The sequence below is a fragment of the Oncorhynchus mykiss genome, chromosome 6 (genome assembly GCF_013265735.2).
Source record: "Oncorhynchus mykiss isolate Arlee chromosome 6, USDA_OmykA_1.1, whole genome shotgun sequence".
NCBI classification, from domain to species: Eukaryota; Metazoa; Chordata; class Actinopteri; order Salmoniformes; family Salmonidae; genus Oncorhynchus; species Oncorhynchus mykiss.
Window position 1 is genome coordinate 7468523 of NC_048570.1, and position 25000 is coordinate 7493522.

At 44.9% G+C, this 25000-nt stretch overlaps 1 protein-coding gene across 1 annotated transcript in view; it reads left to right on the forward strand.

Annotated features, from left to right (window-relative positions):
• LOC110525085 (protein unc-13 homolog B) overlaps nt 1-25000 on the forward strand; it is a 100226-nt gene that overhangs the window by 45447 nt on the left and 29779 nt on the right. Inside the window, exons 11-19 of the mRNA XM_036979323.1 lie at nt 1309-1424; nt 2188-2351; nt 4417-4567; nt 9464-9532; nt 13330-13419; nt 15235-15375; nt 15638-15876; nt 16692-16777; nt 21260-21386. Coding sequence (XP_036835218.1) covers nt 1309-1424; nt 2188-2351; nt 4417-4567; nt 9464-9532; nt 13330-13419; nt 15235-15375; nt 15638-15876; nt 16692-16777; nt 21260-21386 — 1183 coding nt within the window. The remainder of the gene's footprint in view (nt 1-1308; nt 1425-2187; nt 2352-4416; nt 4568-9463; nt 9533-13329; nt 13420-15234; nt 15376-15637; nt 15877-16691; nt 16778-21259; nt 21387-25000) is intronic.

Sequence of the window (25000 nt, forward strand, 5' to 3'; positions counted from 1 at the left end):
TGTGAACTCAGCCCCAGGACCAGCTGGATGAGGGGACTGAGGCTTCAGTGTGTTAGTAGAACAGTTTTGTGAACTCAGCCCCAGGACCAGCTGGATGAGGGGACTGAGGCTTCAGTGTGTTAGTAGAACAGTTTTGTGAACTCAGCCCCAGGACCAGCTGGATGAGGGGACTGAGGCTTCAGTGTGCCCAGTTCTTGTTTCCAAAACTTACTTGCTCTTTTTTGAGTTTATATTATTAGTGGATATTGGCCTAATTCTGCCCTGCATGCATTGTTTGTAGTTTTCCTCTGGAAATGTAGGAGAATCTTAAAGAACTCTGCATGCAGGGTTTCAATGGGGTGTTTGTCCAATTTAGCGAAATTTTGTTTTGCAAGTGGACCCCACACCTCGCTGCCATAAAGTGCAATTGTTTCAATGACACATTAAATTAGGTTGGCCTAATTTTAATTAGGTATTACAATTTGAATGTGTTTTTTAATGGCGTGCTTCTCTCTCAGTTCATTCACTGCCTCATTAAGGTGTCCAGTTGAGCTTATTTTTAAACCTAAGTAATTTTAGTGTGTACAGTACTCTATATATTTTGGACTAATTCCCTGAGATCTGTATCTTCTCTGGAAAATAATTATTTTAATCTTTTTGGGGTTTACTGCCAGGGCCCAGGTCTCCCCCCCCCCCCCCTCTCTCTCTCTCTCTCTCTCTCTCTCTCTCTCTCTCTCTCTCTCTGTCTCTCTCTCTCTCTGTCTCTCTCTCTTTCTCTCTGTCTCTCTCTTCCTCTCTCTCTCTCTCTCTCTCTCTCTCTCGCTCAGTTAAACGTGTGTCCCTAGCAACAGGGCAGACTGTACCTCTTTGCCTCATGAATATTAATGAGCTGAGACCAGATAGAGCGTTCTGATTGGCAGCAGCTGTTTAACATATTGAGGGGAGCCAGTAGGGTCGTCTCCACTGATTAATATTCAGAAGCACCTGCCTTGGGTGGCTGAGGGAGGGAGAGAGGGAAACACTTGAGAGAAATATTGTTATGAGGACTAAGCACCAAACCAATCACAACATGTTTCACTGTAGACTCACTGTCTAACTGGCTCATTGTCTCCCTCCTTTGATTGTCTGTCTCTGACAGTGTGGATCTGTCTGTCTGTCTCTGACAGTGTGGATCTGTCTGTCTGTCTGTCTGTCTGTCTGTCTGTCTGTCTGTCTGTCTGTCTCTGACAGTGTGGATCTGTCTGTCTGTCTGTCTGTCTGTCTGTCTGTCTGTCTGTCTGTCTGTCTGTCTGTCTCTGACAGTGTGTATCTGTGTCTCTCTCCCTACAGAGAAGAGGACTGATAAGTCAGCAGTGTCTGGGGCCATCAGGTTACAGATCAGTGTGGAGATTGAAGGGGAGGAGAAAGTAGCATCCTACCACGCTCAGTACACCAGCCTGCATGAGGTAACACATCACATGTTATACAGTGTATACTATATATTGTGACTACAGAAAGCATAGAAACAAAGGAAACTCCCTCCTCTCTCTCTCCATCTCTCTCTCTGTCTCTCTCTCCCCCTCTCTCTCTGTCTCTCTGTCTCCCTCTCTCTCTGTCTCTATGTCTCTCTCTCTCTCTCTCTCTCTCTCTCTCTGTCTCTCTCTCCCCTCTCTCTCTGTCTCTCTCTCCCCCTCTCTCTCTGTCTCTCTGTCTCCCTCTCTCTCTGTCTCTCTGTCTCTCTCTCTCTCTCTCTCCACCTCTCTCTCTGTCTCTCTCTCCCCCTCTCTCTCTGTCTCTCTCTCCCCCTCTCTCTCTGTCTCTCTGTCTCCCTCTCTCTCTGTCTCTCTGTCTCTCTCTCTCTCTCTCTCTCTATCTCTCCACCTCTCTCTCTGTCTCTCTCTCCCCCTCTCTCTCTGTCTCTCTGTCTCCCTCTCTCTCTGTCTCTCTGTCTCTCTCTCTCTCTCTCTCTGTCTCTCTCTGTATCTCTCTCTCTCTCTCTCTCCCTCTCTTCCTCCTCTCTCTCTCTCTCTCTCTCTCTCTCTGTCTCCCTCTCTCCCTCCTCTCTCTCTCTCTCTCTCTGTCTCTCTCGCTCCCTCCTCTCTCTCTCTCTTTTTTCTCTCTCCCTCCTCTCTCTCTCTTTCTCTCTCTTTCCCTCCTCTCTCTCTCTTTCTCTCTCTCTCCCTCCTCTCTCTCTCTTTCTCTCTCTCTCCCCCTGTCTCCCCCCTCTAGAACATGTTCCATTACTCTACTGATGTTGTGGGTCAGGGGGTAGTGAAGATGCCTGTTGCCTATGGAGATGATGCATGGAAGGTCTACTTTGACGAGGTGCATCAGAATATCGTGGACGAGTTCGCCTTGCGCTATGGCATCGAGTCCATCTACCAGGCCATGACGTGAGTCCAATAACTTGTGTGTGTGTGTGTGTGTGCGTGTGCGCGTGCGTGTGCGTGTGTGTGTGTGTGTGACTGCACAATTGACTGCACAATTGCCCAGGGCATCCAAGGTTCCATTCTCTGACAGGTAGACTGAGGAGTACAGTACACTGATCAATATCACTGAGGAGTACAGTACACTGATCAATAACACTGAGGAGTACAGTACACTGATCAATATCACTGAGGAGTACAGTACACTGATCAATATCACTGAGGAGTACAGTACACTGATCAATAACACTGAGGAGTACAGTACACTGATCAATAACACTGAGGAGTACAGTACACTGATCAATAACACTGAGGAGTACAGTACACTGATCAATAACACTGAGGAGTACAGTACACTGATCAATAACACTGAGGAGTACAGTACACTGATCAATAACACTGAGGAGTACAGTACACTGATCAATAACACTGAGGAGTACAGTACACTGATCAATAACACTGAGGAGTAGAGTACACTGATCAATAACACTGAGGAGTACAGTACACTGATCAATAACACTGAGGAGTACAGTACACTGATCAATATCACTGAGGAGTACAGTACACTGATCAATAACACTGAGGAGTACAGTACACTGATCAATAACACTGAGGAGTACAGTACACTGATCAATATCACTGAGGGGTACAGTACACTGATCAATAACACTGAGGAGTACAGTACACTGATCAATAACACTGAGGGGTACAGTACACTGATCAATAACACTGAGGAGTACAGTACACTGATCAATAACACTGAGGGGTACAGTACACTGATCAATAACACTGAGGAGTACAGTACACTCATCAGTAACACTGAGTACACTCATCAATAACACTGAGGGGTACAGTAGACTGATCAATAACACTGAGGAGTACAGTACACTGATCAATAACACTGAGGGGTACAGTACACTGATCAATAACACTGAGGAGTACAGTACACTCATCAATAACACTGAGTACACTCATCAATAACACTGAGGAGTACAGTACACTGATCAATAACACTGAGGAGTACAGTACACTCATCAATAACACTGAGTACACTCATCAATAACACTGAGGGGTACAGTACACTGATCAATAACACTGAGGAGTACAGTACACTCATCAATAACACTGAGGGGTACAGTACACTGATCAATAACACTGAGGAGTACAGTACACTGATCAATAACACTGAGGAGTACAGTACACTGATCAATAACACTGAGGAGTACAGTACACTGATCAATATCACTGAGGAGTACAGTACACTGATCAATAACACTGAGTAGTACAGTACACTGATCAATAACACTGAGGAGTACAGTACACTGATCAATAACACTGAGGAGTACAGTACACTGATCAATAACACTGAGGAGTACAGTACACTGATCAATAACACTGAGGAGTACAGTACACTGATCAATATCACTGAGGAGTACAGTACACTGATCAATAACACTGAGGAGTACAGTACACTGATCAATATCACTGAGGAGTACAGTACACTGATCAATAACACTGAGGAGTACAGTACACTGATCAATAACACTGAGGAGTACAGTACACTGATCAATAACACTGAGGAGTACAGTACACTGATCAATATCACTGAGGAGTACAGTACACTGATCAATAACACTGAGGAGTACAGTACACTGATCAATATCACTGAGGAGTACAGTACACTGATCAATAACACGGAGGAGTACAGTACACTGATCAATAACACTGAGGAGTACAGTACACTCATCAATAACACTGAGGAGTACAGTACACTGATCAATAACACTGAGGAGTACAGTACACTCATCAATAACACTGAGTACACTCATCAATAACATGTCTCATGACCTGTCACGCACACACACCTTCATCAATCTCTCACTATGTGACTTTTAGGAGATGGCTGATGGAGAAATAACACGTTATTTTTCTCTCTTTCTCTCTCGTTATCTCTCTCTTCATCTCACTCCCTCTCTGTCTCTCTCTTCATCTCACTCCCTCTCTGTCTCTCCATCCCTCTGTCTCTCTCCAGTCACTTTGCCTGTCTGTCCTCTAAGTACATGTTGTCTGGTATTCCTGCTGTGATGAGTACTCTATTGGCCAATATCAACGCCTTCTACGCCCATCCTACGACCATCACCAACGTCTCCGCATGTGACCGCTTCAATGCCTCCAACTTCGGGGTAAGACTATTCGTTATTGTATTTGCTGCTTGGTAAACTCTGCAGTGTGTGAGTCTTAAAAGCTGTGTGACAGAGACACACCACAACATGACCATAGCAATAAAACCAGGTGTATATTATTCACAGGGAGTCTCAGAGTAGCAGTGTTATGGAAAGGGGATCCTACTCCTACTTCTACCATAGGACGTGTTGTGAATTTCGAGCCCAGACTTCTTAGCCAGTTGAGAGAGACCAGACGCAGTCAGAGGCCAGACTTCTTAGCCAGTTGAGAGAGACCAGACGCAGTCAGAGGCCAGACTTCTTAGCCAGTTGAGAGAGACCAGACGCAGTCAGAGGCCAGACTTCTTTGCCAGTTGAGAGAGACCAGACGCAGTCAGAGCCCAGTCTTCTTAGCCAGTTGAGAGAGACCAGACGCAGTCAGAGGCCAGTCTTCTTTGCCAGTTGAGAGAGACCAGACACAGTCAGAGGCCAATCTTCTTTGCCAGTTGAGAGAGACCAGACGCAGTCAGAGCCCAGTCTTCTTAGCCAGTTGAGAGAGACCAGACGCAGTCAGAGGCCAGTCTTCTTTGCCAGTTGAGAGAGACCAGACGCAGTCAGAGCCCAGTCTTCTTAGCCAGTTGAGAGAGACCAGACGCAGTCAGAGGCCAGTCTTCTTAGCCAGTTGAGAGAGACCAGACGCAGTCAGAGGCCAGTCTTCTTTGCCAGTTGAGAGAGACCAGACACAGTCAGAGGCCAATCTTCTTTGCCAGTTGAGAGAGACCAGACGCAGTCAGAGCCCTGTCTTCTTAGCCAGTTGAGAGAGACCAGACGCAGTCAGAGCCCAGTCTTAGCCAGTTGAGAGAGACCAGACGCAGTCAGAGCCCAGTCTTAGCCAGTTGAGAGAGACCAGACGCAGTCAGAGCCCAGTCTTCTTAGCCAGTTGAGAGAGACCAGACGCAGTCAGAGCCCAGTCTTCTTAGCCAGTTGAGAGAGACCAGACGCAGTCAGAGCCCAGTCTTAGCCAGTTGAGAAAGACCAGACGCAGTCAGAGCCCAGTCTTCTTAGCCAGTTGAGAGAGACCAGACGCAGTCAGAGCCCAGTCTTCTTAGCCAGTTGAGAGAGACCAGATGCAGTCAGAGGCCAGTCTTCTTAGCCAGTTGAGAGAGACCAGACGCAGTCAGAGCCCAGTCTTAGCCAGTTGAGAGAGACCAGACGCAGTCAGAGGCCAGTCTTCTTAGCCAGTTGAGAGAGACCAGACGCAGTCAGAGCCCAGTCTTAGCCAGTTGAGAGAGACCAGACGCAGTCAGAGCCCAGTCTTCTTAGCCAGTTGAGAGAGACCAGACGCAGTCAGAGCCCAGTCTTAGCCAGTTGAGAGAGACCAGACGCAGTCAGAGGCCAGTCTTAATGGCCCTTGGGATCCTAGCCAACAGCACTAGTAGTGCCACGACAGCTGAGATGAATGTCCATTTTGGCTCCGCCACCGGCTTTGTCCCCTGCCAGTCGCAGTCAGACGACTGTGATTTTATGAGCAACTGGCTGCTGGCTAGCAATGTGTATTTAGTCTAATAGGCTCAGGGACTACCTAGTGTTACCATAAACGACCTATGGAGATGCCAAATTGGTAAGCGCCAACCTGTTTCCCTTCTGACTAGAATTAAGGTCGGTTGTGAGGTTGGTGTGAGCTGTTTCTTACTAACTGTAGTGATAGTGGATTGCTAGATTGGTGACAACCTGTTTCCCTACTGACTATAGTGAGAGTTTGTTGCCAGATTGAAAAGCATCTGCTGTTCCCTACTGACTATAAAGTGACTGGGTTGCCAGATTGGTGAGAACCTTTCCATTCCCGACTGACGACAGTGTTAGCTTCTGACAAACAGAATGAAAAATTAACGGACAACTGGCGAAAAGCTCAAACCAAGTTTATTCACCCACTGGGTCAAACAGTTGAAAAGACAACGCCATCACAAGTATTTACACCCTCCCACTAGGCGGAGTCAACTCTAGTAAGCCAATACATCTCTGTTGCTAAGCAGGAACTTATTAAGTGGTGTGTTCTCAATTCATCTGACCTGACCTAGGCCCGAATTCCTCACTCCTCCCTAACCCGTGGCTTTTTCCCCACTCAGTAACTTTCCATACCCCTAGTTCTTATCCGCCTTCCGTTGACTCCACCGTATACAGTGCATTCGGGAAGTATTCAGACCCCTTGACCTTTTCCACATTTTGTTACGTTACAGTCTTGTTCTAAAATTGATTAAATATTTATTTTTTCTCAGCAATCTACACACAATACCCCATAATGACATCACAATACCCCATAATGACATCACAATACCCCATAATGACATCACAAAATCCCATAATGACAAAGCGAAAACAGGTTTTTAGAATTTTTTGCAAATGTATTACAAATAAAAAAAACAGAAATACCTTATTGACATAAGTATTCAGACCCTTTGCTATGAGACTCGAAATCGGGGGAGAAAGGCCTTGGTCAGGGAGGTGACCAAGAACCCGATGGTCACTCTGATAGAGCTCTAGAGTTCCTCTGTGGAGATGGGAGAACCTTCCAGAAGGACAACCATCTCTGCAGCACTCGGCCTTTATGGCAGAATGGTCAGACTGAAGCCAATCCTTAGTAAAATACACATGGCAGCCCGCTTGGGGACCTTAAGACTCTCTGGTCTCACAAAACCAAGATTGAACTCTTTGGCCTGAATGCTTTTACGGCTCCTAACCAACTGGGCTGTTTTGTTTGTTTTTTCACTTTGTTTGTAACTAATTTTGTACAGAGGATGTGTGTATGTGTGTGTGTGTATGTGTGTGTGTGTGTGAGCTTGACTCAGTGTGTGTGTGTTTCACCCTATACCATCTGCAGTACGCCCCAACCCCAGCAGCTAGAAGGTCCAGTATGGACTTCCTGTCCAAAACAATATAGCTAAGGGCTCTAACCTACATTATCAGCATAGAAACATTTCTGTGTGAGTCGCTATAAAGATATTAGTGTCTCCAGTGACAGCACTATAACTCAATACAGCCTGTAAATCTAGATACATGTGTCCCCTCCTCCTCTCATCCTCTCATCTTCTCCTCATCCCTCTCCTCTCCTCTCCTCTCCTCTCCTCTCCTCTCCTCTCCTCTCCTCTCCTCTCCTCTCCTCTCCTCTCCTCTCCTCTCCTCTCCTCTCCTCTCATCTCATCTCATCTCATCTCCTCTCCTTTCCTCTCCTCTCCTCTCCTCTCCTCTCCTCTCCTCTCCTCTCCTCTCCTCTCCTCTCCTCTCCTCTCCCTCTCTCTCTCTCTCTCTCTCTCTCTCTCTCTCTCTCTCTCTCTCTCTCTCTCTTTCTCTCTCTCTCTCTCTCTCTCTTTCTCTCTCTCTCTCTCTCTCTCTCTCTCTTTCTCTATATCTCTCTCTCGCTCTCACACTCTCTCACACAATACTGAAGTATTACAAAAATGCATATCAACAAAAAACAATATATATGGAAAGTAATGCACCAAAAAAACACCAAAACAACAAGCAACAAGAAGGGCTCATGTGTAAGAACATATGGTGGGAGTGATTGTCTCTCTTAAATTATGACAGTCCAGGACATCAGCTGCAAGATCTACTCTCTGTGTCCTCTCCTAACAAAACGCAGATTTCCTTCTCAACCGGCAGTTTAGGAAATCCTGCTATTCTTTCTTCAAATTCCAGGAGATAAATACCTATTGAGTTATATTTGTATCAGTGGAGTAGGAAGAGCTGCTCCTTCTGTACTTCACCTGACCCGCAGTCTCTCTACTTTCTCTACCTTCTGTACTTCACCTGACCCACAAGGTCTCTACTTTCTCTACCTTCTGTACTTCACCTGACCCACAAAGTATCTCTACTTTCTCTACCTTCTGTACTTCACCTGACCCACAAAGTCTCTCTACTTTCTCTACCTTCTGTACTTCACCTGACCCACAGTCTCTCTACTTTCTCTACCTTCTGTACTTCACCTGACCCACAAGGTCTCTACTTTCTCTACCTTCTGTACTTCACCTGACCCACAAAGTATCTCTACTTTCTCTACCTTCTGTACTTCACCTGACCCACAAAGTCTCTCTACTTTCTCTACCTTCTGTACTTCACCTGACCCACAACGTCTCTCTACTTTCTCTACCTTCTGTACTTCACCTGACCCACAAAGTCTCTCTACTTTCTCTACCTTCTGTACTTCACCTGACCCACAAAGTCTCTCTACTTTCTCTACCTTCTGTACTTTACCTGACCCACAGTCTCTCTACTTTCTCTACCTTCTGTACTTCACCTGACAAACAAAGTCTCTCTACTTTCTCTACCTTCTGTACTTCACCTAACCCACAAAGTCTCTCTACTTTCTCTACCTTCTGTACTTCACCTGACCCACAGTCTCTCTACTTTCTCTACCTTCTGTACTTCACCTGACCCAAAGTCTCTCTACTTTGTCCGTCCATGTTGTTTAATGGCGTCCTGTCTCTATGGCCACTGAGCCTGTACATGGCTAATGTAGAAGTATTTTGTTTTGAGGAGGTGTTGTGATAATTAGATATTTCGATTTAGTTGGTAACGTTGAAGTTTGCGTTTAAAATTAATTTAGTTTTGCCAATAATTAGTGTACTCATTTTGGATAGAGATTTGTATTCATCTGAATGTTGTTATTGATGGTTGAATGGTTGAATTCAGCTAGTGCTAAATGTCTCTCTCTCTGTTTCTCTCTCACTCTCTCTCTCTGTTTCTCTCTCGCTCTGTCTCTCTCTCTGTCTCTCTTGCTCGCTCTCTCTCTCTCTCTCTCTCTCTGTCTCTGTCTCTCTCTCTTTCTCCCTCACTCTGTCTCTGTCTCTGTCTCTTTGTCTCTCTTGCTATCTCTCTCTGTCTCTCTGTCTCTCTCTCTGTCTCTCTCCTCCAAAATAGAAAGATCGTTTTGTTAAGCTTCTTGATCAGCTACACAACTCTCTTCGTATTGACCTCTCCACATACAGAGTAAGTCTACATCTCTCCTAACTAGCTTATCTACCCACCAACTGCCCACCATGTCTACCTACGCTACCGTGTAGGTAGTCTATTAAAATAACATCAAATTGATCAGAAATACAGTGTAGACATTGTTAATGTTGTAAATGACAATTGTAGCTGGAAATGGCAGATTTTTATATGGAATATCTACATAGGCTTACAGAGGCCCATTATCAGCAACCATCACTCCTGTGTTTGTCGGGGAAATATTCGGTCAATCATATTAGATTGAAAATATCTATAGAACATATATAGATTTCCAGCATCTGTGTTCTTTTGCCCAATTTAATCTTTTTATTTTTATTGGCCAGTCTGAGATATGGCTTTTTCTTTGCAACTCTGCCTAGAAGGCCAGCATCCTGGAGTCGCCTCTTCACTGTTGACGTTGAGACTGGTGTTTTGCAGGTACTATTTAATGAAGCTGTCAGTTGAGGACTTGTGAGGCGTCTGCTTCTCAAACTAGACACTCTAATGTACTTGTCCTCTTGCTCAGTTGTGCGCCGGGGCCTCACACTCCTCTTTCTAATCTCGTTAGAGCCAGTTTGCACTGTTCTGTGAAGGGAGTAGTACACAGTGTTGTATAGTGCCCTGCAAAAGTATTCACCCCCTTGGCGTTTTTCCTATTTTCTTGCATTACAACCTGGAATTTAAATGCATTTTTATTTGGATTTCATGTAATTGGACATAAACAAAATACTTCAAATTGGTAGTGAAATGAAAAAAATATATACTTATTTCAAAAAGTGGTGTTTGGTGTTTGGTGTTTGGTGTTTGGTGTTTGGTGTTTGGTGTTTGGTGTTTGGTGTTTGCCAAAAGGCATGTGGGAGACTCCAAAAAGATATGGAAGAAGGTATTCTGGTCAGTTGACACTAAAATTGAGCTTTTTGGCCAGCTATGTCTGGCACAAACCCCAACACCTCTCATCACCCCGTGAGCACCATCCCCATAGTGAAGCATGGTGGTGTTAGCTTCATGCTGTGGGATGTTTTTCACCGGCAGGGACTGGGAAACTGGTCAGAATTTAAGGAATAATGGATGGTGCTAAATACAGGGATATTCTCGAGGGAAACCTGTTTCAGTCTTCCAGAGATTTGAGACTGGGATGGAGGTCCACCTTCCAGCAGGACAAGGACCCTAAGCATACTGCTAAAGCAACACTCGAGTGGTTTAAGGGGAAACATTTAAATGTCTTGGAATGGCCTAGTCAAATCCCAGACCTCAATCCAATTGAGAATCTGTGGTATGACTTAAAGATTGCTGTACACCAGCGGAACCCATCCAACTTGAAGGAGCTGGAGCAGTTTTGCCTTGAAGAATGGCCAAAAATCCCAGTGGCTAGATGTGCCAAGCTTATAGAGACAAACCCCAAGAGACTTGCATCTGTAATTGCTGCAACAGGTGTCTTTAAAGTATTGACTTTGGTGGGGTGAATAGTTATGCACGCTCAAGTTTTCTGTTTTTTTGTCTTATTTCTTGTTTGTTTCACAATAAAACATATTGTTCTCTAAATGTTGTGTAAATAGAATGATACAACCCCCCCCCAAAAAAAATTAATTCCAGGTTGTAAGGCAACAAAAGAGTTGCAAGGCACTGTACGAGATCTTCAGTTTCTTAGCAATTTCTCACATGGAATAGCCTTCATTTCTCAGAACAAGAATAGACTGACAAGTTTCAGAAGGAAGTACGTTGTTCCTGGTCTTTTTGAGCCTGTAATCCAACCCACAGATGCTGATGCCCTAAATACTCAACTAGTCTAAAGAAGGACAGTTTTATTGCTTCTTTAATCAGCACTACAGTTTTCAGCTTTGCTAACATAATTGCAAAATGTTTTTCTAATGATCAATTAGCCTTTTAAAATGATAAACTTGGATGAGCTAACACAACGTTCCATTGGAACACAGGAGTGATGGTTGTTGATAATGGGCCTCTGTACACCTATGTAGATATTCCATTAAAAATCAGCCGTTTCCAGCTACAATAGTCATTTACAACATTAACAATGTCGACACTGTATTTCTGATCAAATTGATGTTACTGTAATGGACAAAAAATTGCTTTTCTTTCCAATAAAAGGACATTTCTAAGTGACCCAAAACTTTTGAACGGTAGTGTATGTCTTCATGACATCTGAATTTATGTATTTATTTTACCTTTATTTAACTAGGCAAGTCAGTTAAAGAACAATTTTTATTTTCAATGACGGCCTAGGAACTGTGGGTTAACTGCCTTGTTCAGGTGCAGAACGACAGATTTGTACCTTGTCAGCTCGGGGATTCCGTCTTGTACCCTTTCGGTTACTAGTCCAACGTTCTAACCACTAGGCTACCTGCCACCTCCACACTCTAACTACTAGGCTACCTGCCACCTCTACACTCTAACCAGTAGGCTACCTGCCACCTCTACACTCTAACCAGTAGGCTACCTGCCACCTCTACACTCTAACCACTAGGCTACCTGCCACCTCTACACTCTAACCACTAGGCTACCCTGCCACCTCTACACTCTAACCACTAGGCTACCTGCCACCTCTACACTCTAACCAGTAGGCTACCTGCCGCCTCTACACTCTAACCACTAGGCTACCTGCCACCTCTACACTCTAACCAGTAGGCTACCTGCCACCTCTACACTCTAACCAGTAGGCTACCTGCCACCTCTACACTCTAACCACTAGGCTACCTGCCACCTCTACACTCTAACCACTAGGCTACCCTGCCACCTCTACACTCTAACCACTAGGCTACCTGCCACCTCTACACTCTAACCACTAGGCTACCCTGCCACCTCTACACTCTAACCACTAGACTACCCTGCCGCCTCTACACTCTAACCACTAGGCTACCTGCCACCTCTACACTCTAACCACTAGGCTACCTGCCACCTCTACACTCTAACCAGTAGGCTACCTGCCACCTCTACACTCTAACCACTAGGCTACCTGCCACCTCTACACTCTAACCACTAGGCTACCCTGCCACCTCTACACTCTAACCACTAGGCTACCTGCCACCTCTACACTCTAACCAGTAGGCTACCTGCCGCCTCTACACTCTAACCACTAGGCTACCTGCCACCTCTACACTCTAACCAGTAGGCTACCTGCCACCTCTACACTCTAACCAGTAGGCTACCTGCCACCTCTACACTCTAACCACTAGGCTACCTGCCACCTCTACACTCTAACCACTAGGCTACCCTGCCACCTCTACACTCTAACCACTAGGCTACCTGCCACCTCTACACTCTAACCACTAGGCTACCCTGCCACCTCTACACTCTAACCACTAGACTACCCTGCCGCCTCTACACTCTAACCACTAGGCTACCTGCCACCTCTACACTCTAACCACTAGACTACCCTGCCACCTCTACACTCTAACCACTAGGCTACCTGCCACCTCTACACTCTAACCACTAGGCTACCCTGCCGCCCTATTCAACATGTACAGTAAAACCATAGGAGAAACCAAACAAGTATACATCTATCCCTGTACCAGTCGCCATATATCAAGAGTTGTCCCTTCAGCTCTAAACACACATACTAAACACCCTGACAGTCTCTCCCCAACTCTTCCCTCCTCACTCCCCTCTCTCCATCACTCCCCTCTCTCCCTTCTCTCCCCATCTTGTCCTTCCTCTCTCCCTCACTCCTCTCTCCTTCACTCCCCTCTCTCCCTTCTCTCCCCAACTCGTCCTTCTTCTCTCTGTCCCTTTTCTCCCCTGTCTCCCAACTCTTCCCCTTTCTCCACCTATCCCCCCATCAGAATAACTTCCCAGCCAGTAGTAAGCCTCGTCTGCAGGACCTGATGTCTACTGTGGATCTGCTGACTAGCATCACCTTCTTCAGAATGAAGGTACGGAAATATGTCTTAGTGTCACACACACACACACACACACACACACACACACACACACACACACACACACACACACACACACACACACACACATGGTTGATCAATCCTGTTCCTGTGGTGTCAGGCTGGTAGTGCTGAGCGATTAGAGCTTTTTGAGGTTGTTTCAAAAAAATGTTTAAAATGTTTTTACACTATGTATTATGTGGGATGAACGCCAACAACAACACAGAATAAGAGTACCAATATGGCAGTGACTGTCTCTTACTGCTGATCACCTATTAACCAGCATTTATTCACATTACTTTAATAAAATGTTTTGTTTTATTTGCTGACTTTATCATTTCATTCCAAGTCATCATCTCATCTCCACAGAGCTGCTGCCTCTGCCGTTTGACAAAATCACAATTTTAGTAGTTATTCAATGTAAATAAATAAATAATACTTTTTATGAGGGCTGAATACCAACTATCAATCACTTAGATTGTGTCTTCAGGTAGAGAGATACCTTGTGAAGCAACCGCTCTCTTTCCCTCTCAGTTGCTCTTTCTTCGGTCTCTTTTAGGTAACCGGTGTAAAATAAACAGACCGGAGAAGTAGGCAATGCATTCTGGTCATTAAGCACGTTTCCAACCACAGTTATTATGAGTTATTAAAGTCAGGAACGTATGAAAAAAATACATCAAGATAGCTGTGATGGAAACAGAATGTTTCGGTACAATTTTATAAATGCATAAATTCCTTCGTTAGATACGGTGGGATCTTTTTGTGTCGGTAAACTGTATTACGCGAGAAATGGCGGTGGAAACGCTTTTATGCGCAAATATTGATACGTGATGACATGCTGTGTGGTCCTCCAACTACGACTCGGGACCCCATGCAGTTTATTAGCCTACAGATGATGAAATAATGATGTATTAACTTTACAGGGTGGTGGAAGCGCATGGTGATCTTGACGCTCCTTTCCAATAAATATCGATGGTCTGATTCTGGTGACATGATGATCGATGCTTCACTGCTGTTTGACAAATAAAAATATTCTCGCTTTTATCCGTAATAATCTTATAATGTTGACCAGTGGTTCCCAAACTGGGGGGCGTGAGGGGATCTGCCTTTTATTTATTTTTTAATGTTTTTAAGGAACTTTATCCAGCTTTCAACTTACTCTTGGCATTTGTAATAGTAGAATGCATAACGTGCAATTTCTAAATTGGGTAGTACATCCTCAGTTCCTAATGTCAGTCATTGCAGACCTTGGAGAGCTATGCGCGACATGTTCCCTCAATGATGGAAGGGGGGTTTAAGTGGAAAGGTTAGTGTGGTTAACGACCACGTTTTTTTCTGCGCTAGTAATTGAATATTGGCTTCCATTTGCTACATCGCCAAGTATGCGCGTGATCTGATTGATCTTTACAGAAACTGTGTTTATAGTTCGTTCATTGGTATGAATGTTCACATACAGTAGCCTACGTAATATGTTTTACTGTGTTCAGGTGTTTAAATGCACTTTACATTTGTTAGTCTGTCTGACTGTCTCTCTGTCTGCCTGTCTCTCTGTCTTTGACTGTCTGTCTGCCTGACTGTCTTTCTGTCTGAGTAGCTGTCTGTCTGACTGTCTCTGTCTGACTGTCTCTCTGTCTTTGACTGTCTGTCTGTCTGACTGTCTTTCTGTCTGAGTAGCTGTCTGTCTGACTGTCTCTGTCTGACTGTCTCTCTGTCTGACTGTCTCTCTGTCTGACTGTCTCTCTGCCTGACTGTCTCTCTGTCTGACTGTCTCTCTGTCTGACTGTCTCTCTGTCTCCCCCGTGTGGCCAGGTGTTGGAACTTCAGAACCCCCCCAGGGCAGCCCATGTGGTGAGAGACTGCGTGAAGGCCTGTGGTAACTCCACCTACAAGTACATATTTAACAACTGTATAGACCTCTACATGAGACAGTTCCAGCCCGCCCTAGTACCTGTGAGTGCAATCAGGAAGAATACGAACCTTATAAATAATAACTAGTGCAGGCCTGCAACACTAGATAACCTTATTAGAAATGTTTTTTTCAGATTGTATTTTACTGATCATTTTTTTTGCGATGTGAATATTGTGTTGCGACTGAGACAATCTGGTTCCATTTGTGTCCTGAGGCAATGCCAGTTGAGAACCACTGGTCTAAAAAAATATATTAATAAAAACACGAATAATCTAAGGGCTAATTCCCTTCTCTTTCCCACAGCCCAAGCCCAAACCAGAGAATAAAAAGGAGATGAAGAAGAATGAAAAGGAGAAGAAACAGGGAGAGGAGGAGGCTGAGGAAGAAGAGGAGGAGGAGGAAGATGAAGAGAAGGAAGTGAAGAAGGAGCCAGAAGAGACAGGGCCTACTATCCACAACCTGGACTTCTGGCCAAAACTCATCACCCTCATCGTCTCCATCATAGAAGAAGATAATCACTCCTACACACCCATCATTAACCAGTCAGTACACACACACACACACACACACACACACACACACACACAGTGGCAAGAAAAAGTATGTGAACCCTTTGGAATTACCTGAATTTTTGCATAAATTGGTCATAAAATGTGATCTTATCTTCATCTAAGTCACAACAATAGACAAACAGTCTGCTTAAACTAATAACACACAAACAATTATAAATGTTGATGTCTTTATTGAACACACTGTGTAAACATTCACATTACAGGGTGAAAAAAGTATGTGAACCCTTGGATTTAATAACTGGTTGACCCTCCTTTGGCAGCAATAACCTCAACCAAACCTTTTTCTGTAGTTGCAGATCAGACCTGCACAGCGGTCAGGAGGAATTATGGACCATTCCTCTTTACAAAACTGTTTCAGTTCAGCAATATTCTTGGGATGTCTGGTGTGAACTGCTCTCTTGAGGTCATACCACAGCATCTCAATGGGGTTGAGGTCATTTTTTAAGTGTTTTTTTATAGGGCAAGGCAGCTCTAACCAACATCTCCAATCTCATCTCATTGATTGGACTCCAGGTTAGTTGACTCCTGACTCCAATTATCTTTTGGAGAAGTCATTAGCCTAGGGGGTTCACATACTTTTTCCAACCTACACTGTGAATGTTTAAATGACGCATACAATTGTAGACAAGAAAAATACAATAATTTGTGTGTTATTAGTTTAAGCAGACTGTTTGTCTATTGTTGTGACTTAGATGGAGATCAGATCAAATTTGATGACCAGTTTATGCAGAAATGCAGGTAATTCCAAAGTGTGTGCCCCTGACCTCTGACCTCTGTGTTCCCAGGTTTCCTCAGGAGCTCAACGTGGGAAAGGTCAGTGGTGAGGTCATGTGGACGCTGTTCGCTCAGGACATGAAGTATGCCCTAGAAGGTAGGACAAGTTTGTGAGTGTGTGTGCATATGTACTGACTGGTTGATGATGGCCGAGTATGTCTGTGTGTCAGTAGTAGCTTATCTATAGCCCCTTTGCACACTAGTACCACTATGTAGCATGGTACTACTGTTGTTTATCATACATAGAGCCATGTCCCATGCTAACATTTGCTGACATGTTAGAGATGGTTGATGTTGACTCCAGAGGGCTTCTGTTGTTTAGGAATCTCATTATCGTCTACATTTGTTTCTTGTTCTGTCACTCTGTCACCACATCATCTCTCTCTTCCCCTCATTATCTTTCATGTATTGTTTCCTACCATCCATTCTGTCTTTAGTCATGTCTCCTACCTGCCATTCTGTCTTTAGTCATGTGTCCTACCAGCCATTCTGTGTTTAGTCATGTCTCCTACCTGCCATTCTGTCCTTAGTCATGTTTCCTATCAGCCATTCAGTCTTTAGTCATGTTTCCTACCAGCCATTCAGTCTTTAGTCATGTCTCCTACCTGCCATTCTGTCTTTAGTCATGTCTCCTACCTGCCATTCTGTCTTTAGTCATGTCTCCTACCTGCCATTCTGTCTTTAGTCATGTTTCCTACCACCCATTCTGTCTTTAGTCATGTTTCCTACCACCCATTCTGTCTTTAGTCATGTCTCCTACCTGCCATTCTGTCTTTAGTCATGTTTCCTACCACCCATTCTGTCTTTAGTCATGTTTCCTACCAGCCATTCTGTCTTTAGTCATGTTTCCTACCAGCCATTCTGTCTTTAGTCATGTTTCCTACCAGCCATTCTGTCTTTAGTCATGTCTCCTACCTGCCATTCTGTCTTTAGTCATGTCTCCTACCTGCCATTCTGTCTTTAGTCATGTCTCCTACCTGCCATTCTGTCTTTAGTCATGTTTCCTACCACCCATTCTGTCTTTAGTCATGTTTCCTACCAGCCATTCTGTCTTTAGTCATGTTTCCTACCAGCCATTCTGTCTTTAGTCATGTTTCCTACCAGCCATTCTGTCTTTAGTCATGTCTCCTACCTGCCATTCTGTCTTTAGTCATGTCTCCTACCTGCCATTCTGTCTTTAGTCATGTCTCCTACCTGCCATTCTGTCTTTAGTCATGTTTCCTACCACCCATTCTGTCTTTAGTCATGTTTCCTACCACCCATTCTGTCTTTAGTCATGTTTCCTACCAGCCATTCTGTCTTTAGTCATGTTTCCTACCAGCCATTCTGTCTTTAGTCATGTCTCCTACCTGCCATTCTGTCTTTAGTCATGTCTCCTACCTGCCATTCTGTCTTTAGTCATGTTTCCTACCACCCATTCTGTCTTTAGTCATGTTTCCTACCACCCATTCTGTCTTTAGTCATGTTTCCTACCAGCCATTCTGTCTTTAGTCATGTTTCCTACCAGCCATTCTGTCTTTAGTCATGTTTCCTACCAGCCATTCTGTCTTTAGTCATGTCTCCTACCTGCCATTCTGTCTTTAGTCATGTCTCCTACCTGCCATTCTGTCTTTAGTCATGTCTCCTACCTGCCATTCTGTCTTTAGTCATGTTTCCTACCACCCATTCTGTCTTTAGTCATGTTTCCTACCACCCATTCTGTCTTTAGTCATGTTTCCTACCAGCCATTCTGTCTTTAGTCATGTTTCCTACCACCCATTCTGTCTTTAGTCATGTTTCCTACCAGCCATTCTGTCTTTAGTCATGTTTCCTACCAGCCATTCTGTCTTTAGTCATGTCTCCTACCTGCCATTCTGTCTTTAGTCATGTCTCCTACCTGCCATTCTGTCTTTAGTCATGTCTCCTACCTGCCATTCTGTCTTTAGTCATGTTTCCTACCACCCATTCTGTCTTTAGTCATGTCTCCTACCTGCCATTCTGTCTTTAGTCATGTTTCCTACCAGCCATTCTGTCTTTAGTCATGTCTCCTACCTGCCATTCTGTCTTTAGTCATGTCTCCTACCTGCCATTCTGTCTTTAGTCATGTCTCCTACCTGCCATTCTGTCTTTAGTCATGTTTCCTACCACCCATTCTGTCTTTAGTCATGTCTCCTACCTGCCATTCTGTCTTTAGTCATGTTTCCTACCTGCCATTCTGTCTTTAGTCATGTTTCCTACCACCCATTCTGTCTTTAGTCATGTTTCCTACCAGCCATTCTGTCTTTTCTATCTTTTGCTCTCTCCTTTCCCTCCCCTTCTCTTTCTGACTCTTTTTTCCTTTGTCTTCGTCATGTCCTCTCTCTCCTCTTCTCTCTCATGTTTTGTCTCTTATTTGTGTTGCCATCTCAGCTCCCGAAACAATCTGGATCTGTACACTAGACATTATGCTGGTAAGAGGTGTGTGTGTGTGTGTGTGTGTGTTTGTGTGTCTTTGGGTTGATCACTTTTGCTGTGCTCTTATTGTCTTGTTGACCACTAAGCCATTTCCCAGTGAATGCCTGTAATGATTTGAGCTGTGTTAGCCATGGGGGGTGACCAAGTCTAGACTAGCGTTTGCTGGCCGAGAGTACTTAGCACCTCCGAACGTGGAGTGGGCACCAATGTTACATGGCATGAAAACTGTAAGCAGCCAGATGTCAACAGCGGGTGGTCCCTAAAACAGGCAGACAAAAGCTAGATCCACATTCAGTGGCCTTTAGAAGGAGATGAGATTGAGCTCAGTACCAGTAAACGTGGGAAGAAGAAGAATATGTTTTACAGCACAGTCTACACACTGACTACACACTGACTACACACTGACTACACACTGAGTATACACTGACTACACACAGTCTACACACTGAGTATACACTGACTACACACAGTCTACACACTGAGTATACACTGACTACACACAGTCTACACACTGAGTATACACTGACTACACACAGTCTACACACTGTCTACACACTGTCTACACACTGACTACAGACAGACTACACACTGACTACACACAGTCTACACACTGTCTACACACTGACTACACACTGACTACATACGGAATATACACTGACTACAGACTAACTACACCGACTACAGATGGACTACAGACTGACTACACACTGACTACAGACTGAATATACACTGACTACACACGGTCTACACACTGTCTACACACTGTCTACACACTGACTACACACTGACTACACACTGACTACACACGGACTACATATTGACTACACACTGACTACAGACGGACTACAGACAGACTACACACTGTCTACACACTGACTACAGACGGACTACAGACGGACTACACACTGTCTACACACTGACTAAAGACTGACTACAGACTGACTACAGACAGACTACACACTGACTACACACGGACTACACACTGACTACACACTGACTACACATTGACTACAGACAGACTACACACGGTCTACACACTGACTACAGACGGACTACAGACTGACTACAGACTGACTACACGGACTACAGATGGACTATAGACTGACTGCACACTGACTACAGACTGAATATACACTGACTACACACAGACTACACACTGTCTACACACTGTCTACACACTGACTACAGACTGAATATACACTGACTACACACTGACTACAGACTGACTACACACATAACAGAAACACACTGACTACAGAACCACGCTGACTACAGACTGACTACACACAACAGAAACACACAGACTACAGAACCACACTGACTACAGACTGAATATACACTGACTACACACATAACAGACACACATAACAGACACACATAACAGACAACTTCACTGACTACACACTGACCACAGAACTTCACTGACTACACACTGACTACAGAACTTCACGGACTACAGCACATAACAGAAACACACTGACTACACACTGACTAGTCCAAGAGGCTTCTAAACAGCTTCTACCCCCAATCTATAAGACTCCTGGACATCTAACCAAATGGCTACCCAGACTATTTGCCCCCCCCTCTTTACACCACTGCTACTCTCTGTTGTCATCTATGCATAGTCATTTTAATAACTCTACCTACATGTACATATTACCTCAAATAACCCCGTACATTGACTCTGTACCTGTGCCCCCCTGTATATAGTCTCGCTATTGTTATTTCACTGCTGCTCTTTAATTACTTGTTACTTGTATCTCTTATTCTTATCTGTATTTTTTGAAACTGCATTGTCGGTTAGAGCCTGTAAGTAAGCATTTTCACTGTAAAGTCTACACCTGTTGTATTCGGCGCATGTGACTAATAAAGTTTGATTTGACTACAGCACATAACAGAAACACACCGACTCTAACACAGCCTTGTCTTTCCCTGCCGTCTTCGCTAAGGAGATGGGATCAATACATTTATTGACAATTCGTTATTAGAGTTTGGGACAGAGCAGTCCATCTCTTGAGGGACGTGTTCCCCAGGCATGACCGAAGAGTGTAAGACAGACAGAGGCTAACTGTGTGTGTGTGTGTGTGTGTGTGTGTGTGTGTGTGTGTGTGTGTGTGTGTGTGTGTGTGTGTGTTTCTGTCCTCAGAGCATGAGAAGCACCGTCTGTGTAAGAGTGCTGACTACATCAATCTTCACTTCAAGGTCAAGTGGCTTTACAATGAGTATGTGACCGACCTGCCTTCCTTCCAAGACACTGTACCAGAGTACTCTGCGTGAGTGACCACACACACACATCTCTCTCTCTCTCTCGCTCCCTCTCACTCCTGCTCTCTATCTTGCTCTCTCTCTCTCTCTCTCTCTCTTTTTCTGGCACTGCGGTTTTTTGAGCTTTGCTATTGGTCTCTTTCTTTGCTGGCTTTAATTTAACTTTTTATGGAGACTCTTCGGGTAGGCTCGCTTAACACAAATGCTGCCAGAGATGCGGGGGTGGCAGTCCTGTTTTGTACTGGGTCTGGCTGTAAAGATGTACTCCTCAATGGAGGTGTGTAGGGGTAGACTGCTTGTAGTAAAAGCAGAAATTAAGAACAGGGGTTTTTGTCCTTTATAAATGTGTTTGCACCTAACAAAGGGAGAGAGGCGGGGCCTCTGTTTGGGTGTCTTAGACAGGAACTCTCACAGGTAGCGTCTGAGGAGATTCTGATGGTCGGCGAGGACTGGAACTGTACGATGGATTTTATGAAAGACAGAAATGGGGAGGAGCCTCATTCAGGCTCAGTGGGTGTGTTAACCTCACTAGGGGGGTGTGGGACGCCTGGCCAACATCCAGTGAAATTGCAGAGCGCCAAATTCAAAAACAGAAATACTCATTATAAAAATTCATGAAACATACAAGTGTTACACATGGGTTTAAAGATAAACTTCTTGTTAATCCAACCATGTTATCAGATTTCACAAAGGCTTTACGGCGAAAGCACACCATGCGATTATCTGAGAACAGCGCCCAGCAGACAAATCATTATAAACAGTAACAAGCCAAGTAGAGGAGTTACACAAGTCAGAAATAGTGATACAATTAATCACTTACCTTTGATGATCTTCATATGGTTGCACTCCGAAGACTCCATGTTACACAATAAATGTTTGTTTTGTTCGATAATGTCCCTCTTTATGTCCAAAAACCTGCGTTTTGTTGGTCCGTTTCGTTCAACAATCCATTGGAACAAAGAGCGGTCGCAACAGACAGACGAAAAATCTAAAAAGTACCATAAACGTTCGTAGAAACATGTCAAACGATGTTTAAAATCAATCCTCAAGTTGTTTTTGTCATGAATAATCAATAATATTTTAACCGGACAAAAGCTTCGTCAATAGAAAAAGAGAAACAATAAAGGCATGTTCCCGATCAGGCGCAGGACTCATGGCTGGATATTTCCACTGGCCACTGATTAAAAGTGCTGTATCTCCCTCATTTTTCAGAGTAAAGGCCTGAAACAATGCTTAAAGACTGGTCACATGTAGGGAAACCACAGAGCTCATGAACTGGGTCCTCAGTCTTTGTATGTTGGATAGGCTTTCAATGGAAAAACGTTTCAAAATAATAGCACTTCCTTGGATGGATTTTCCTTAGGTTTTCGCCTGCCATATCAGTTATGTTATACTCACATACATTATTTTAACAGTTCTGGAAACGTTAGAGTGTTGTCCATCCAAATCTACCAATTATATGCACATCCTAGCTTCTGGGCCTGAGTAGCAGGCAGTTTACTTTGGGCACGTTTTTCATCCAAAATTCCGAATGCTGCTCCCTACCCTAGTGAAGTTAAGGGACATCATTAGTCCATTTGACCTAGTGGATGTTTGGAGAACTAGACATACCAACACAAGACAGTATACATGGGTGAAGGTGTTTGGGGCTAGGGTGAGTGCAGCCCAACTTTTTGCTCAGGTTTCCAGACTTTTTGGGAAATATGGGGGCAGTGAAGAGCAGAGTATGAGGCTCTGAGTCAATGGTGGGATGTGAGTAAAGTCCAAATTCGGCTTTTCAGTCAACAGTATACAGCTCTCTCATCCTCATAGGCTAGGAGAATATTGGGGGAACTTGAGCGTAGTATCGGGGCTCCAGAGTGGCACAGTGGTCTAAGGCACTGCATCTCAATGCTAGAGGCGTCACTACAGACCCTGGTTCAATTTCAGGCTGTATTTACAACCAATCGTGATTGGCGGTCCCATATGGCTGCACACAATTGGCCCAGCGTCGCCCGGGTTTGGCCGGGGTAGGCCATCATTGAAATAAGAATTTGTTCTTAATTTGTTCTTAACCTACTTGCCAAGTTAAATAAAGGTTAAATAAAGGTTAAATAAAGGTTAAATAAAGGTTAAATAAAGGTTAAATAAAGGTTAAATAAAGGTTAAATGAAGGTTAAATAAAAGTATCAGTGAGGTAGAGCTGATGGGTCTCCAGGCTAATTTAGCAGTTCTTTCCAGGTTAAAGCAAAGGGAGCACTAGTAAGAACTAGGTTCTCCATGCTCAAGGAGACGGATGCTCCCAGCTCCATCTTTTTTTGGTTTGAAAAAAAACAGAGCGGTGAAACCAAGGGTATGCATTGTCTACGGCTGTCGGATGGGCTGGTGACCTCTGTGGTGGGGGAGATGTGGCTGTCTGATGGGCTGGTGACCTCTGTGGTGGGGGAGATGTGGCTGTCTGATGGGCTGGTGACCTCTGTGGTGGGGGAGATGTGGCTGTCTGATGGGCGGGTGACCTCTGTGGTGGGGGAGATGTGGCTGTCTGATGGGCGGGTGACCTCTGTGGTGGGGGAGATGTGGCTGTCTGATGGGCGGGTGACCTCTGTGGTGGGGGAGATGTGGCTGTCGGATGGGCGGGTGACCTCTGTGGTGGGGGAGATGTGGCTGTCGGATGGGCGGGTGACCTCTGTGGTGGGGGAGATGTGGCTGTCTGATGGGCGGGTGACCTCTGTGGTGGGGGAGATGTGGGAGCGGACTATGGAGTTTCATACTGAGTTGTACAGGGCAGAACTGTGTGATCCTATGTGATGCTCAGGTTTTATTTGCAGAACTCCCTAAGCTCTCTCTGGCACAGAGGGATGAAATGGACATTACTCTGTTGTACCATGAGCTGTCAGAGGCCGTAACTCAGATGTTTGCAGTGGGGTTGTGAAGGGCTTAACATTTTGGGGGTGTACCTGGGCTCAGAGAGGTGGGTTAGGAAGAACTGGGAGGGGCTGTCACAAGCAGTGGTGTCAAGACTGGCCAGGTGGAGGTGGCTCCTGTCCCAAGTGTTACATAGAGGGAGGGTGTTGATAATCAACAACCTGGCGGTATCTTCCCTGTGGCATAACTGTCTGTCCTCAACCTCCCAGCCGGTCTGTTCGCAGACGGTTAACCTCCCAGCCGGTCTGTTCGCAGACAGTTAACCTCCCAGCCGGTCTGTTTGCAGACCTACAACGCAAGCTGGTGGATTTTTTCTGGTCGAGCAAATTACTGGCTGAGGGCGGCACTTTTGTATATGTCCATACGTGAAGGAGGACAGGGCCTGGTGGAACTGGAGAGCAGGGTGGCTGCATTCCGACTAAAGGCGGTGCAAAGACTGCAGTACCATACTGATGTCGGCTGGAGGGAACCAGCACGTGCACTGCTGAGGAGAGCTGGTGGATTAGGGTTGGACCGGCAGTTGTTCCTCATGAAGCTGGAGAGGCTGAGTACAGCAGGTCTCTCAGATGTTTACTCTGCAGTGCTGAAGGCCTGGCAGCTGCTAAGGCCCACATGAGAAGGGGGTGTGGGAGGAGCCTATCTTCAGCAACCCAGCTATCCCTTTGAGATCGGTTCAGTCGGCCACCCTGCAGAGGCAACTGATGGCAGTGGGTTTACG